The 17,334-nt window shown below is 35.7% G+C and overlaps 1 protein-coding gene across 3 annotated transcripts in view; it reads right to left on the reverse strand.

Annotated features, from left to right (window-relative positions):
* Positions 1-4,502: 4,502 nt before the first annotated feature.
* Positions 4,503-17,334, reverse strand: part of LOC115225627 (zinc finger protein 678-like) — a 28,874-nt gene continuing 16,042 nt past the window's right edge. For 2 of the 3 annotated variants that reach the window (XM_036514701.1, XM_036514703.1), the window contains 2 exons: positions 5,665-6,521; positions 4,503-5,582 (listed from right to left, as the gene is read on the reverse strand). In XM_036514701.1, coding sequence (XP_036370594.1) covers positions 5,418-5,582; positions 5,665-6,521 — 1,022 coding nt within the window. In that variant the 3' untranslated portion in view covers positions 4,503-5,417. The remainder of the gene's footprint in view (positions 5,583-5,664; positions 6,522-17,334) is intronic. The other variant, XM_036514702.1, reaches the window with a different exon arrangement.

Genomic DNA, 17,334 nt, shown 5'->3' on the forward strand with positions numbered 1-17,334 from the left:
GTTGTTTTACACATATTACACTATATTTGTTTTTGTTTTTTGGACCGGGTTTAACGCTTTAGTTTAACCATAATGTCAACATACAAGGATGTATATAAAGCTAATTCTGTAGAAATGTATGTGTATATGTTTATATATATATTTTGTATGTATTTATATATGCATAAGTTTCGAAAGATATTAGAATAATGAAATAAAAGTCAGTCATAATAAGAGATCTCCCCCAAATCTATTTCCTTAATTTTTAACGGCGACAGTAAGGAATACGTACACCCGGTCTTTAGGGTTGGTTTTAGTTAGGCCGAAAACGGGTGGTGGACTCGTTCTTTACCTCCAACATTTTAAACCGTTTCTAGCACGCATAAAAATTTCGGCCCATATTTAGGCAATTTGGATTTTGAAGTATTTAAAACAAGGTAAAAAAAAGAAACGAATTCACCTCCTTCGTTTGGAAAATTTGGGGCGCTGTGGAACCCCACCAAAAACTATTGAGGCACGGCGGCAAGGTTACAGCGTTATAACGGGTGGTGCGCTGGAACAAACCAAGCACCCTCATGAGGTTCACCAGTTAAAACTACGAATTAAAAATGAAAAACAGTGGAATGTTTTGGAATTAGGATGGAGGGAGTTGGTTAAAAATTTTTCTTTTATTCTTTCTTTTGCATAATTGTATTAATTCCATTACGCAGAAGACAAACGAAAAAATTTGTAAAAATTAGAAAAAAAAGTTAGAAGCGGGGTTTGCACGTACTTACATTATAACTCCGCCACGTTTTAATGTATTGACGACTAGTTTTTAATTAAAAGATTATATAAACGGATTTTTATTGTTGGTCAAATTGGGTACTTTGTAGTGTTTCAATACAGAGCAGTTTCATTTCTTCTGTAGACGATAGTGCCTTTTCGTTTCAGTATTTCAAGTGCACACTCGTACTTTTACAGGTTCCCCATTTTTTTGGTTACAAATTACATCGGAATTTTCTCGCAATTAACTTAATTATTGTCAAATTTACATGTCAGAAACACAGAGAAAATGTTATCTAAACAAGATAATGATCTGACGTTAACAAATATAGAAAAATAACCAAAAATGCAGTGAGATGTCTAAAAGAAAGCGACAACACAATGAAAGTATTAAAATAATAGCCTTACTTTCATATAATTTCGTGTTTGTTTGGGGAGATTCTTTCTATTAACTTACTCACCACATCCAAACAAACAGATGTACACTTGCGTCGGAAATTAATTAGCACTTCTCAAATTTCTACATTTTCTTAATTTAATTAACTTATTATCAGAAACGAACTCGTTTTTAATCAAAAATTTATTAAAACATATCCCAGCACACCACATAATTGTTATTAATCGTGAAATTTAGTCAATATCTTGTTGCTCCTCCTTTGGCAGCAATGACAGCTGCTACGCAGGTCGGCATGCTGTCTATGAGTGCCTGCAGGTACTGTGCAGGGATGGCCCTCCATGCAGCAAGAAGTGCCCTAAACAGCTCGTGTCGGTTCCTGTATTGCTGCACATTCAAATCCCTACCCATTCGACTCCAGAGGTTCTCAATAGGGTTCAGGTCAGGTGACTGGCCAGGCCAGTCCATGACCGTCACCCCATGGTCCTTGAAGAAACCGGTTGTGAGCTTGGCTGTGTGGGAAGGCGCGTTGTCCTGCTGGAGCATGTACTCCTCGCCACCAAAGAGGTATCCCGTACTATCTCAACGTACTTTGCTGCGTTGATGTTGCCTTCGACGGCATAGAGCCGCCCAACACCACTGTAGCTGAATGCCCCTCACACCATCAGACCACCCCCACCATGCTTCATGGTGGGAGCAATGCGGTCTTTGTTGAAGCGCTCACCCCTGCGGCATCGCACATGGACAGGCTTGTCACTGACGAGACTGAATCGCGACTCGTCAGTGAACATCACTGTCCGCCACTGCTGCACGGTCCATATCTTGTGGGCACGGGCCCAGAGCAACCGCCTCTTCCGGTTTGGGGCTGTAAGGAGCGGCTTACGGGCGGCCCTACAGGATTTTAGACCAGCTTCCAGTAATCTGGTCTTGACGGTGGTTGTAGACAACTGCTTCCCTGTCATCTTTTGCATCTCCTCCGCCAGTTGCCGGCTCGTTGCCCTTCAGTTGTACAGTGACTTTCGGATCAGCATCCGGTCCTCCCACTGGGTCGTCAGCCTCTTCCGTCCCCAACCCTTTTTGTCAGCTGCTGATCCAGTTTCCTCGTATTTCTTAAATAAGCACTGAATTGTGCGCCTGGCTACACTAAGTTTTCTGGCTATTGCAGCCTCCGACAGCTTCCCACGCCACGAGAGAGCCTCGTACCATCTCTCCAAGGTCATGCAAGGTCTTGGGCCCATCTAGGAATGAACGATAAAAACCAGTTATTTTCATTAAAACTATTCATTTGAATAATGTTATGCTATAACAAAACTGCTATGAGTTATTATTCATGAAACAAAAAAGAAAGAAAGCAGAATTTCTCACCTATTTGATGTATAACAGAAAGTTTTGTGAACCGGAAGTGATGTCACCAAGCAGAGTGTAGGAGAATTTGTGAGGAAAAAAAATCTTGCAAATACACAAATCAATTAACCTACGAGCTGTTCAAAACATCTTACGCGATGAGAAAACTTAGTACGGTGTGATTTCGGTCCTGGCGAGGTGCTACCTATATCTATTAAACAAAGGAAGATTTGTCTGCATCCGCACTCCAAGTTGTTGTTGCACTGCTATGTCAACATCATTAGGCTGTAGACTCTCAAACCGCTCTGCAAACAAAGTTACGTCATCGTTCTGCGCAACAGCGAACTCGCAACAAAGCAATAGTTCGAGATATGGCCACTAGGTGACAGCAAATACCTTGAGTGAAGAGCAAATCAAGGGTGCTAATTAATTTCTGACGGTAGTGTATATTGAGCTGGCAGAACCGTTAGCACGCCGGACGAAATGCTCAGCGGTATTTCGTCTGCCAGTATGTTCTGGGTTCAAATTCCGCCGAGGTCGACTTTGCCTTTCATCCTTTCTGGGTCGATAAATTAAGCACCAGTTACGCACTGGGGTGGGTGTAATCGACTTAATCCGTTTGTCTGTCCTTGTTTGTCCCCTCTATGTTGAGCACCTTGTGGGTAGTAAAGAAATATATATATATGACACATATACAATAGAAATGTTTATATAAATATAATACTTACATAGTAATGCATATGCGAAGAGAGAGACAGTCAACGAAGATGTGAGAATATGTTGAAGTGGTTAGAACTAAAGTCAGAGTGGACAATGATAGCTTCAAGAGAATTTCTTCCTCTTTACAACAAACGTTAATTCATATTTTTCGGGTCAACATAAAAAATGTGTAATCATTCGTTTTGAGTAGACAATAAAACCAACTTTCCGTGAGCACGTGTTGTCTTGACAACTGCATGCTTCTTCTTGTGTGTGTTGCATTTTAAACTTGGTGAAAAAAGCCTTAAATATTTGGGATCTTTTCGGTTTGAACGGCAGTTTTTAAAAATAATTTCCAGGCAACTAAAAACTTTTAAACTTCGTATACTGGTAGAATCTGTTTATTGAGAAAATTCAATGGTTTGTAAGATATTTGTTGTTTTTTTCCTTCAATTTCTGCAATTTCAACCAATCAATGACATCTATTGAGGTAAAAAACATTCTGTGCCGTATGAATATGTCCCTCGTTTAAGAAACGGATTGGGTTTATTTAGATCTGTGAAGAAAAAAAGATACCCTTTCTGCCACCCCTAACCCTAAAATAGATTAAAATGCAATAGATCGATACAAGGGTCATAATTATGGGTGACAATTTCATATGACACCACTAGAAAAAAATGCTGTTCAAACCGAAAAGATCCAATATTTGTTCTTACAAGCTTCATGTGTGCATGTGAAATCTCGTTTTCTTTTACAGATTTTACCTACACATATTAATAGTGACCCAGCAACAAAATTTGGTAAGGGGGTGCAAACCCAGGTCCTAATATTTTTAATGAAAAATGTGGATTTTTCCAATGTTACACAACACTGCATTTGCCATTACCCTCCTCCCACAGACACCACATGGATCCACCTTACTCACCAACACTTCTTCCACCCCACTCACTATCACCTTTCTTTTCCCAAGGTTTGTTACATGTTATTCTGTGTTCTGAATACTTTTATTTGAATATATGTTGCTTATTGCAAGTTATGGATGATTATTTTATGACTTCATTGCTTTCAGGCTTAGCTTAAGGTATTTTCGCGCCTAAACAAACATTGCCTGACAGCAAAATAGAGACTCGGACATTGCTTAGAAAATATTTTTCATTTTTAACCTCGTATATAGTATGCACTAGGGATTTTGACCGATAAATTTTGGGAAACAAATGCGGATTATACTCAAGGATTTACGGTATACATATATATTATTTTTGTGGGCGGTTTGGATGATATTTTTTGCAGAGTAATAACATAACACATAAGGACAATAGAGAAAAGTTTGATATTATTTATTCAGCATTACATGTGTTTCATTTCCTAATAGGAATTACAAACTATTAGATGTGTAGAAAACATATAAGATATTTCCTATAAGAAAATCTTCAGACATACATAAGTGTGTGTGTGTGCACCCTTGTCCAGATATTATGTGGTGTTCATAAATGGCCATCATGACCGTCATACTTCTGTAGTTGTTCATTTCCAGTCTTCTGTGTAAAATATGTCTCACCAGGGAAAATATTTCCTTGCTTGGAAACAGGGAGGGTATCAATGAATTCAATCCGATCCATAGAAGAATGTAAAAGTGAATGTTAAATGATGATGATCATCATCATCGTAGTGATATGGTTCCGCTTCTATTTGAATTCATTTATGTTATAATTGATCATTAACAGATATCTTAGGGTATGGCTATTCTTCATATTAACAGGACTGTGTATAATTAATTCACCATTTTGAAAGAATGATTCAGGTTTAACATCATAGTGATATGTTTTCCTTCCTCAGTCAATGCTCTTTTGATTCAATAATGGATGATTTCATGTCAAAGATTTACCATAGATGTCACATTCATATAGTTTCTATATTCTGTGGATGTCTTTATGAGATACGTCTTTGTCCTTCTGAGGAAACGTTATACAACAAATATCACTGTGTTATGGACCCACTTCATAAGGAAAGACTTCTGTTTAAATCAGAAATGATTTTGTTGAAATGATTTGCCACAGATATCACTGTGAATTGATTTTTCTTGGGTGTGAATGCATTTGTGTATAGTTAAGTGACTGTTTCCAGATAAGGTCTTACCATAGCTATCACAGGGGTATGGTTTCTACCCTGTATGAATACGTTTGTGTTGAGTTAAGCTACTGTTCTGAGAGAATGATTTACCACGGATATTACAAGGTTATCGTTCCGCCCCTGTATGAATACGCTTGTGTTTAGTTAAGCTGCTGCTTTCAGAGAATGATCTTCCACAGATATCACAGGTATATGTTTTCTCCCCTGTGTGAATACGCTTGTGTTTAGTTAAGTTACTGCCAACAGAGAATGATTTACCACAGATATCACAAGAATATGGTTTCTCTCCTGTATGAACCCATTTGTGAGTAGTTAAGCTACTGCCATCAGAGAATGGTTTACCACAGATATCAGTGATATGGTTTCTCTCCTGTATGGATACGTGTGTGTTGAGTTAAGCTACCGCTATGAGAGAATGATTTACCACAGATATCACAGTGATATGGTTTCTCTCCTGTATGAATACGTTTGTGGTTAGTTAAGCTACTGCTAAGAGAGAATGATTTACCACAGATATCACAGTGATATGGTTTCTCTCCTGTATGAACCCATTTGTGAGTAGTTAAGCTACCGCTTTGAGAGAATGATATACCACAGATATCACAGGAATATGGTTTCTCTCCTGTATGAATACGTTTATGAGTAGTTAAGCTACTGTGTTGAGAGAATGATTTACCACAGATATCACAGTGAAAAGGTTTTTCCCCTGTATGAACCCGTTTGTGTGTAGTTAGAGCAGTGTTTTGAGCGAATGATTCACCACAGATATCACAGGAATATGGTTTATCCCCTGTATGAATACGTGTGTGTTTAGTTAAGCTACTGTCAACAGGGAATGATTTACCACAGATATCACAGTGATATGGTTTCTCACCAGTATGAATACGTGTGTGTTGAGTTAAGCTACTGCCAACAGAGAATGATTTACCACAGATATCACAGTGATATGGTTTCTCCCCTGTATGAATACGTTTGTGGTCTGTCAAGTTACTACTTTTAGAGAATGATCTTCCACAGATATCACAGTGATAGGGTTTCTCACCTGTATGAATACGTTTGTGCGTAGTTAATCTACTGCCCTTGGAGAATGATTTACCACAGATATCACAGTGGTATTCTTTGTCCCCTGTATGGATTTGTTTGTGAATAGCTAAGCTATGAGCATGAGAGAATGACTTACCACAGATATCACAGTGATATGGTTTCTCCCCTGCATGAATTTCTTTGTGTTGATTGAATTTACTTTCTTCTAAGAATGACTCTTTGCAGATGTCACAGTCATATGATGATTTTCCTAATTCTTCTGACATCTCTTCAAGAAAAATAAAACTGAACCTTCAAGTTGTACAGATCAACAACTTTTCAATAGTATTTCTTCTCTCACCAAAATTCATGGATATTTTGCTTGTTTTTGCTTTTATAGTTTATTCCAAACAAATATCACTTCTCTTATATTTCTTCTAAACGTGATCAATGCCAATATTTAAAAATGCTTGAAATAGTTTTGTAAATCCATCAAAGTATATTTAAAAGAGAAAATTATCTTCTGCACACTTCAGACACAGAAGTAAAGAAATGCTTTCTCTCTCAGAGGAAATATTTTACTGTAATTCAGCAATGTTTTATAGAAGCAGGATTATATGTTTGTAGAATATCTTTGCAGAGTCTTTCAAACATGACACATATTGATGATTCTTTAAAAGTAAAAAATACTTTTTAGCCAATTTCATGTGATTTTCTGAAAGAATACAAAAATAATATAAGACATCATGTATGTTTAAAAGGCAGATATTCAAAAGTGCAAATTTATGACATTTCTGTTTTCATAAATTGTCGAAGTAATTCTCTATCTGAAGTATTAAATTTATCCCATCTCTCTGTTTTCAAGAAGTTTCTATCAAGGAGTAGACATATGTAGTATAATAACATCTCCTGGACATTTCGTTTGTCCTAGACACACACACACACCAATATACATGTCAATAACACTAGATATCTGATGTTTTCATCTCAGTCATGTGTCGTAAAAGAGATATCACACCTCCTCTGCCTCTTTCCGTACATTTATAAATATATAAATACACACATACAGGCAGCTTAATGTCAATATTCTGTGTTACATGAAACATGAATAACAGTCAGTAAATAATCAGTATGGATGACTAACAGCATCAAAATCTTTTGTGGGGAATTTTTGATGTAGGAAAAATTATTGGTTGAGGTGGAGAAGGAAATTGGTGACAATCCTTCTCAATGGGGGCAAATGATGTAGTTTTAACATTAAATTATTCTCGTTTTTTTTTTCTTTACTTTTAAATTCTTACACGTTACAATTAATGTTTCTCTTCCTTTTTACTTCGCAACGAAATATTGTTTATCGTGGTGAGTGAAAAATATAACGACGCGTAATCACGGAGGTGTGAGTTCGAATCTCATAGCCGGCCGCCAACACTTTTCTGCAAAATAGGGGTAGCTTATCCTGTTCAGGCTATATTATTAGCAATATCCTGCCTTTGAGAATTTAAAATCGCTTCTTTAACTTCCTAAGACATCTCAAAGCTTCTAAAGCAAACTTCGTTTGTTTGTTTACGTTCATCGTAATTTGAATTTAAATATATATGTATTACGAAGAGAGAAAAGGATAACTTAGGTAATTAATTGAAAATAACATAAAAAAAAACAGAGTGCAATTCATATATAATGCCTTAAATCCCAACAACGGACCATTGAATGCGTTTATGTGAAAAAAGATATCGAAAAACATTAGCAAGTAAGATTGAGAAAGAAACTAGGAAGGTATCAGGTGGTCGTGGGGTGCGCGATAAATAACAGCTAAATTGTTCTTCATTCGGTTTTTTCCCTTCTTTGTTGGTTTCATAACCGTTTGAATCCTTGAATGTACAGCAGAAATACGCAGAAATTTCCCCGAAAATAAAAATGTGATAAGCGGTTACATTAAAAAAAGATTCCTTTGAAAAATAGATATTAATTGTAAGTTGTAATGATAGAGAAGAACCTCCAGAAATAAAGACTTCCTAGGTTTTAAATAAAACCCGTTCCATTTCTTCTGTATACAATATTTACTTTTCGTTTCAGTATTTCAAGTGCACACTCGTATTTTTATACATTCCGCATGTCTTACAAATTACATCGTAATTTTCATGCGGAATTTACATGTGAGGAAGAAAGAGAAAAGTTATCTACACAAGGTATCCATCGGACGTTAACAAATAATATAGGAAATAAGGAAAGATGCAATGAAATATCTGAATGTAAAGAACACAACGAAAGTATTGAAAGAACAGCCTCACCGAAGTTGAAAAAGTGGGTTTCCATCGCAAAAAAATTAGGGAAAGGTAGGTGCGGTCCATGCCCTTTACCTCCGCTATTTCGTCTTTGTTTAGTGAGATTCTTTCTTGTAACTTACTCAACACATCGAAACAAACAGACGTACGTAATATGATACATATACAATAGAAATATACTTACATAGTAATATATATTCAGAGAGAGTCAACGATGAAAATATGAGAATATGTTGAATGAGTGAAAAGTTAGAGTGGACAGTGACAGCTTCAAGAGAATTTTTACGACGAATATTAATATTTAACAGGTCAACATAATAAAAAAAATGCTGCATCTGTTTCTTTAGACACTTAATTACCAATCACGTGTCAATTTAATTAGATTTTCTCTTAAATATCAGTTGTAAAGTGGAACTGAGCAAGCAATACACATGCATACGGAGCAACAAAATTGGGAAGAATTAACTCTGAACAAGGGGAACTAAGTCTTGTCTTTATACTCTAGCGGTGTCATATGAAATTCTCACCCATAATTATGACCCTAGTATCGATCTAATGCTTTTCTATCTGTTTTAGGTTTATAGGTGGCGGAAAGGGCATCTTTTTTTTTCACAAATGTAGATAAACCCAATCTGTTTCTTAAACGAGGGACATATTCATACGGCACAGATGTTTGTTTTTTTTTACCTCAATGGACGTCATTGATTGGTTGAAATTGCAGAAATTGAAGAAAATAACAATAACAAGTATCTTACAAGCTATAAAATTTTCTCAATAGAGCCAAGAGAAAAAGATGTTTTATAAACACATTCTACCAGAATACGAAGTTTAAAATTTTTTAGTTACCTAGAAATTATGTTAAAAAAACTGCCGTTCAAACCGAAAAGATCCTATATGTGTTAAAAAATCTCATCACGCAATCGAACCAATGAGAGAGCCTCTGCCTGGTTGCTCGATATGCTAAAAATAGCAGCCAAAGTAACTCCCTATCTAAATCACATGCCCATTGTACGTAATGTCCTAGATTATCCCTCAAAAGACAGTTTGCTGAAGGCTGGAATGTCTTTGATGATACGTTTGCTGTATCAGGTTTGATTTGAGGCTAAATAACATTATGGTAAATTTCTATATTAACTCCCGCATGATTTTCACGAAGGAAAAAATCAAAATGTTAGATTTTTTGCGTGGAATCAACTACCCTGACCTCATAATATGCTACAAAACCCTTTTACGGGTCCAAAAAACGGGGTGGGGTGAGATGGAAGCCATTTTTTTTTTACCTTAGAAAAAAACACATAAAGACAACGGAGAAGAGTTTGATATTATTTATTCAGCATTACATGTGTTTCATTTCCTAATAGGAATTACAAACATTTACACGTAGAGAAAAAAATGTAAAGGATTTCCTTTAAGAAAATCTTTGAACGTACATGTGTGTGCGTGTACCCTTGTCCAGATATTATGTGGTGTTCGTAAAGGGCCATCATGACCGTCATACTTGTGCAGTTGTTTACTTCCAGTCCTCTGCGTAAAATATGTCTCACCAGGAAAAATATTTCCTTGCTTGGAAACAGGTGAGGATTGGTCACAAGAAAGGTACCCAGATGTAGAAAATCTGCATCAATGAATTCCATCTGATCCACAGAAGCATGAATAGGAGAATTTTAAATGATGTGGATCATCATCATCATGGTTCCTCTTCTGTATCAATGTATTTACATTTCAATAATTGATCCATTTTCATAGATTCATTTAGCACAAATATCTTGAGGTGTGATTATATCTTTCATATTAATAGGACTGTGTACAAACAATTCACCATTTTGAAAGAATGATTCAGGTTTAACATCACAGTGATGTGTTTTCCTTCCTCTGTCAATGCTCTTTTGATTCAATATGGATGATTTCATGTCAAAGATTTACTATAGATGTCACATTCATATAGTTTCTATATTCTGTGGATGTCTTTATAAGGTCCAAGCTTGACCTTCTGATGGAATGTCATACAACAAATGTCACTGTGCTATGGATCATTTGCATAACGAATGCACTTGTGTTTAATTAAGTGATGATTTTGTGAGAATGATTTACCGCAGATATCACAATGATATGGCTTTACTCCAGTATGGATACATTTGTGTGCAGTTAAGCTACTTCTTTCAGAGAATGATTTACCACAGATATCAGTGATACGGTTCCTCACCTGTATGAATACACTTGTGAGATGCTAAGTTACTACCATCAGAGAATGATTTACCACAGATATCACAATGATATGGTTTCTCCCCTGTATGAATACGTCTGTGTCGAGTTAAGTTACTGCTCGCAGAGAATGATTTACCACAGATATCACAGCGATATGGTTTCTCCCCTGTATGAATTAGTTTGTGTGTAGTTAAGCTGCTGCCCTCGGAGAATGATTTACCACAGATATCACAGTGATATGGTTTCTTCACTGTATGAATTAGTTTGTGTGTAGTTAAGCTACTGTTTTCAGAGAAAGATTTACCACAGATATCACATTGGTAGTTTTTATCTCCTGTATGGATATGCTTGTGAATATCTAAGCTATGAGTACGAGAGAATGATTTACCACAGATATCACAGTGATATGGTTTCTCCCCTGTATGAATGAGTTGGTGTGTAGTCAAGCTACTGTTTTCAGAGAAAGATTTACCACAGATATCAAACGATACGGCTTCTTCCCTGTATGAATACGTTTGTGTGCAGTTAATCTACTGCCAGCAGAGAATGATTTACCACAGATCTCACAGCGATATGGTTCCTTACCTGTATGAATGCGTTTCTGTCTAGTTAAATTACTGCCCTGAGGGAATGATTTTCCACAGATATTACAGGGATAATGTCTTTCTCTAGTATGAATACGTTTGTGTGTAGTTAATCTACTGCCAGCAGAGAATGATTTACCACAGATCTCACAGCGATATGGTTCCTCACCTGTATGAATGCGTTTGTGTCTAGTTAAATTACTGCCCTGAGGGAATGATTTTCCACAGATACCACAGGGATAATGTCTTTCTCTGGTATGGATACGTTTGTGTGTAGTTAATCTACTGCCAGCAGAGAATGATTTACCACATCTCACAGCGATATGATTCCTCACCTTTATGAATGCGTTTGTGTCTAGTTAAATTACTGCCCTGAGGGAATGATTTTCCACAGATATTACAGGGATAATGTCTTTCTCTAGTATGGATACGTTTGTGTGCAGTTAATCTACTGCCAGCAGAGAATGATTTACCACAGATCTCACAGCGATATGGTTCCTCACCTGTATGAATGCGTTTGTGTCTAGTTAAATTACTGCCCTGGGGGAATGATTTTCCACAGATATTACAGGGATAATGTCTTTCTCTAGTATGGATACGTTTGTGTTTAGTTAATCTACTGCCAGTAGAGAATGATTTACCACAGATCTCACAGCGATGTGGTTCCTCACCTGTATGAATGCGTTTGTGTCTAGTTAAATTACTGCCCTGAGGGAATGATTTTCCACAGATATTACAGGGATAATGTCTTTCTCTAGTATGGATACGTTTGTGTGTAGTTAATCTACTGCCAGCAGAGAATGATTTACCACAGATCTCACAGCGATATGGTTCCTCACCTGTATGAATGCGTTTGTGTCTAGTTAAATTACTGCCCTGGGGGAATGATTTTCCACAGATATTACAGGGATAATGTCTTTCTCTAGTATGAATATTTTTGTGTTTAGTTAAGGTACTGCCAGCAGAGAACAATTTACCACAGATATCACAGTGATATGGTTTCTCCCCTGTATGATTACGTTTGTGTTGATTGAATTTACTTTCTTCAAAGAATGACACTTAGCAGATGTCATAGTCATATGATGATTTTCCTAATTCTTCCAACATCTCTTCAAGAAAAATAAAACTGAACCTTCAAGTTGTACAGATCAACAACTTTTCAATAATATTTCTCTCACCAAAATATATGGATATTTTTCTTCTCGTTTTTATAGTTTATTCCAAACAAATATCACTTCTCTTATATTTCTTCTAAATGTGATCATTGCCAATATTTAAAAATGCTTGAAATAGTTTTGTAAATCTATCAAAGTATTTTTAAAAGAGAAAATTATCTCTTACACATTTCAGACACAAAAGTAAAGAAATGCTTTCTCTCTCAGAGGAAATATTCTACTGTAATTCAGCAATGTTTTATAGAAGCAGGATTATACATTTGTAGAATATCTTTGCAGAGTCTTTCAAACATGATACATATTGATGATTCTTTAAAAGTAAAAAATACTTTTTGGCCAATTTCATGTGATTTTCTGATAGAATAGAAAAAATAAAATAAGACATAGAATATGTTTAAAAGGTAGATATTCAAAAGTGCAATTTTATAACACTTCTATTTTGCTAAATTGTAGAAGTATTAAACTTATCCAATCTCATCATTTTTAAGAAGTTTCTATCATAGAGTGGACACATGTATTATAATAACAACTCCTAGACACACCAATGAAGCAGGAAAATCTGTGACAATGTATTAATGTAAACACAAAGAGTGGTAGAACCAACTGCAGTACAGAAAAGGACATTACATGAATTTCATTGTGAACACCCGGGGATGTCATGACTGAAAGCTTTGATGGGGAGTCATGTGTATTGGCCAGCAATGGACCGGGACATTCAAAATTTGGTAAAAATCATGTAGAGATTGTGCATTAGCAGCCAAGGCACCACCAGTGAAATACCAATTGTGTTCTGAGACGAAGAACACCTCGACCTCTCCAAGACTGACGAATGTGAAGACACTGTTGACTGTTTTCTTCGACTCCAGGGGATTGTTCATCATGAGTGTGCTCCACCTGGTCAGACAGTAAACCAGGGGTTCTACTGTGACGTTTGCGGGATGCTATTCATTGGAAAGGGCCACAATTCGATGCCTCCAGGGAGTGACAATGCACCTGCCTATTCAGGTGGCAAAACAGGTGTAATATCTGTTTTTTCCAAAACAAAGTAAATAAAACACAAAAACACAAAGAAAGGATCGACTAGTCACGACTAGCAAGTGCGGATACGCAAGTGCGCGCACTGGGAACACTCTTCTTAAGTAGTACCCTTTTAACTTACTCAACACATCGAAACAATCAGGTATATGACATGACACATATATGGTACATATAGACTATGCTTGACAAGTGAATGGTGCATGCTACTTGATCATGATTGATAGCCTTATAAAGTGGTTGGAAGGATGTAGGTGCAGTCAACCTACCTTGAAGGCAACTATATCGTTCCTGCCCATTTTTTTTTTTGCTCAGAAAGGTGTTTCGGACACCATCGAACAAGGGAACACAATTTACAGGATACCAGTTAAAGGAATCCTGCAAAATACATGTAGGCAAGTACATCTACCCCACCCTACCACTCAAGGTCAAATGGGTAAGCAGAACGATTTATAGATACTTTCAAGCGAGCGCCAAATACAGGAAGGAACCAGTTAAGCAAGGATTAAGGGCTAACTAAATTCTTTTCAACAATAGCGATCAGCCATCATTTCTATATGTCGTCTCAACATTTTAAAAAATATATTTACTACTAATTTTCGAGTAAAAGATTATATAAACGGATTTTTATTTTTACTTTTGGTCAAATTAGGTACTTTCTAGTGTTTCGTTTCTTCCGTATACGACATTTACTTTTCGTTTCAGTATTTCAGGTGCACACTCGTATTTTTATATATTCCCCATTTTCTTATGCAAATTATATTGTACTTTCCTGCCTTTAACTTAAATTATCAAACTTACACGCCACAAAGAAAGAGAAATTTTACCTAAACAAGATACAGATCTGACGTTAACGAATATAGGAAATAACCAAAAGTGCAATGAAATGTCTAAAAGAAAACAAACAGAATGAAAGTATTAAAATAACAGCCTGGATCTTTTCGGTTTGAACGGCAGTTTTTAACATAATTTCTAGGTAACTAAAACATTTTAAACTTTTTATACTGGTAGAATGTGTTTATAAAACATCATTTTCTCTTGGCTTTATTGAGAAAATTCTATGGTTTGTAAGATATTTGTTGTTGTTTTTACTTCAATTTCTGCAATTTCAACCAATCAATGACGCCTATTGAGGTAAAAAAAACATTCTGTGCTGTATGAATATGTCCCTCGTTTAAGAAACAGATTGGGTTTATTTACATTTGTGAAGAAAAAAAATAATACCCTTCCCCTAATTCTAACCCTAACCCTGAAACAGATTGAAATGCAATAGATCGTATTTGTTTAGTGAAATTCTTTCTTTTAACTGGTATTACTTAATTAGAGTGGTCCAGGTACGCGCACTCGCGCATCCGCACTAGCTAGTCGTGACTAGTCGATCCTACAACGACTACGTAGCAAAGTAAATAAAACAAAAAATACATAATTTTTTTTACACAATAGTAAATAAAACACTAAAAACACCAAGTAAATAAAACAAAAATACAAAGTAAGGATACTCGAGTGCGCGCACCGGGAGCACTCTTCTGAAGGAGTACCCTTTTAACTTACTCAACACATCGAAACAATCAGATATATGGCATGACACATATATAACAGAAATGTTTTTATAAATATAATACTTACACAATAAATATATATGTATATACTTTCTTTTAAGCAGCAGAAAATTCAACAAAATCTGTTACTCTGAGTTTCTCGTTGCCGTTCATCAGACAGTTTTTGCTAAGATTTTGTTGAATTTTCTGCTGCTTAAATTAAAGCATATTACTCTACCACTGGTATTTGAGTGCTCTTTTTTCCACCTTGTTTCACATTTATGTGTTTACTCCGGTATATATGTATATATGCAGAGTGAGTCAACGAGGAGGGTGTGAGAAGAATATAATGTAGTGAAAACTGAACTCAGAGTGGACAAAGAGAGCTTCAAGAGAATTTCTTCCTTTTTACAACAAACGTTAATTAATATTTTTCAGGTCCACATAATCAAAAATGCTGCATCTGTTTCTTTAGAAATTTAATTACCAATCGTGTATATATTTAATTCAGTTTTCTCTTAAATATCAGTTGTAAAGTGGAACCGATCAAGCAATAAAAATACGTAAGAAACAGGAGCAAGAAAGCCTTTTAAGAATTTATGTGAAACACCTCAGCTCTTAATTAAAAACGGATATTAGAAATAGAGTCATTTCCCCTTGTCTGTTAATTGCTAAATCTTTCCAATTCTGTTTCCTTGTTTAAGAGAGAACCCAATTGAATATACACACGTTTGATAATTAACTGTGTAAAGAAATCCGTACAGTATTCTTTATTAAATTCACCTGCAAAATATAAATCAACGTTTGCAATTAAAAATCTAGAAATTCTCTTGAAGCTGTCATTGTCCACTCAGACTCCAGTCCTCACTGCTTCATCATATTCTCACATTTTCCTCGGTGACTCTCTCTCTATATATATACATATATTTCTACGTGAGTATTATATTTATTTAAGCATTTCTATTGTATCCGTGTCATATTACGTACATTTGCTTATTCTGACGTGTTGAATAATTAAATTAAAAGAATCTCACTAAACAAAGCCGAAATTATATGAAAGTAAGGCTGACATTCGAATACTTTTGTTTTATTTTCTTTTAGACATTCCGTTCCAGTTTTGGTTATTTCTTACATTGCTTTGAGTCAGTGCTATACCTTGTTTACACAACATTTTCCTTTATTTTTGGCTTGTAAATCTAACAATTTAGTTAAATGCAGGGAAATTACGATGTAATTTCTGAAAAATAGAGAATACATAAAAATTAGATTGTGCACTCGAAATACTGAAATGAAAAGAGGATGGTTCACATGGATCGGCATTTTTGTGAAACATTTAAAAAATGTCTTTATTTTTGCTAGTTCTTCTCCGTTATTACAATTTATAACTTATATATATATATAAGAGGGGTACAAAGGAAGTCTTGTCAATAATTTGAAAAGGCAGAAAAGAAAAGAAAAATTAGGAATAATTGTAAAGGATGTGTATCGTGATGAAGAAAATGAACGATTTAAGTAAAATAAGAAAAACCATCTCAAATATATATATATATATATATATATTCATGTTATTTTTTTTATTAATTACTTCAGAAATGCGGCAAGACTCCCTCCCCCCGTTAAAAATTTTTTGGGGGACACGTTTTAGCTGCAGGGAATACGACTCTGCAAAAAAATTTGGCATTTTTTAATTACCCACCCCACCCCCATTTCCGTCATTTTTTTTTTTTTACTTTCTTCAGAAATTTTTTTTTTCAAAATATGCAGAAAAATACGGAGATTATCATTCGGAAAAAAATTTCCAAAAACTTTGTCTTTTTAAGAATTTCTTTTCTCTAAATATGCAGAAAAATATGGACATTATGATGCGGGAAAAAATTTCAAAACATTTCTGTAGTTACGGTTAAGATTAGGGTTTTAGGGTTAAGGTTAAGGTTTTCGGGTCAGTCTGTGGTAAAGACACTCGGGGTTTCTGTTGCACAAGATCTCCTTGATTGTGTCAAGAATGATGAAAACTTTTTGGAAATGGTCATAATGGGTGATGAATCGTGGGTCTATAGCTATGACTTTGAAATAAAGGCTCAGTAGAACTGCTACAGATGTGACAGCACACATGAGCTTGAGAGAGGGCTGACCTCATGCACTTCTCATGAGGAATTCTGGAAGGAGCTTCGTGAGACCACT

Source organism: Octopus sinensis, linkage group LG28 (genome assembly GCF_006345805.1).
Source record: "Octopus sinensis linkage group LG28, ASM634580v1, whole genome shotgun sequence".
NCBI classification, from domain to species: Eukaryota; Metazoa; Mollusca; class Cephalopoda; order Octopoda; family Octopodidae; genus Octopus; species Octopus sinensis.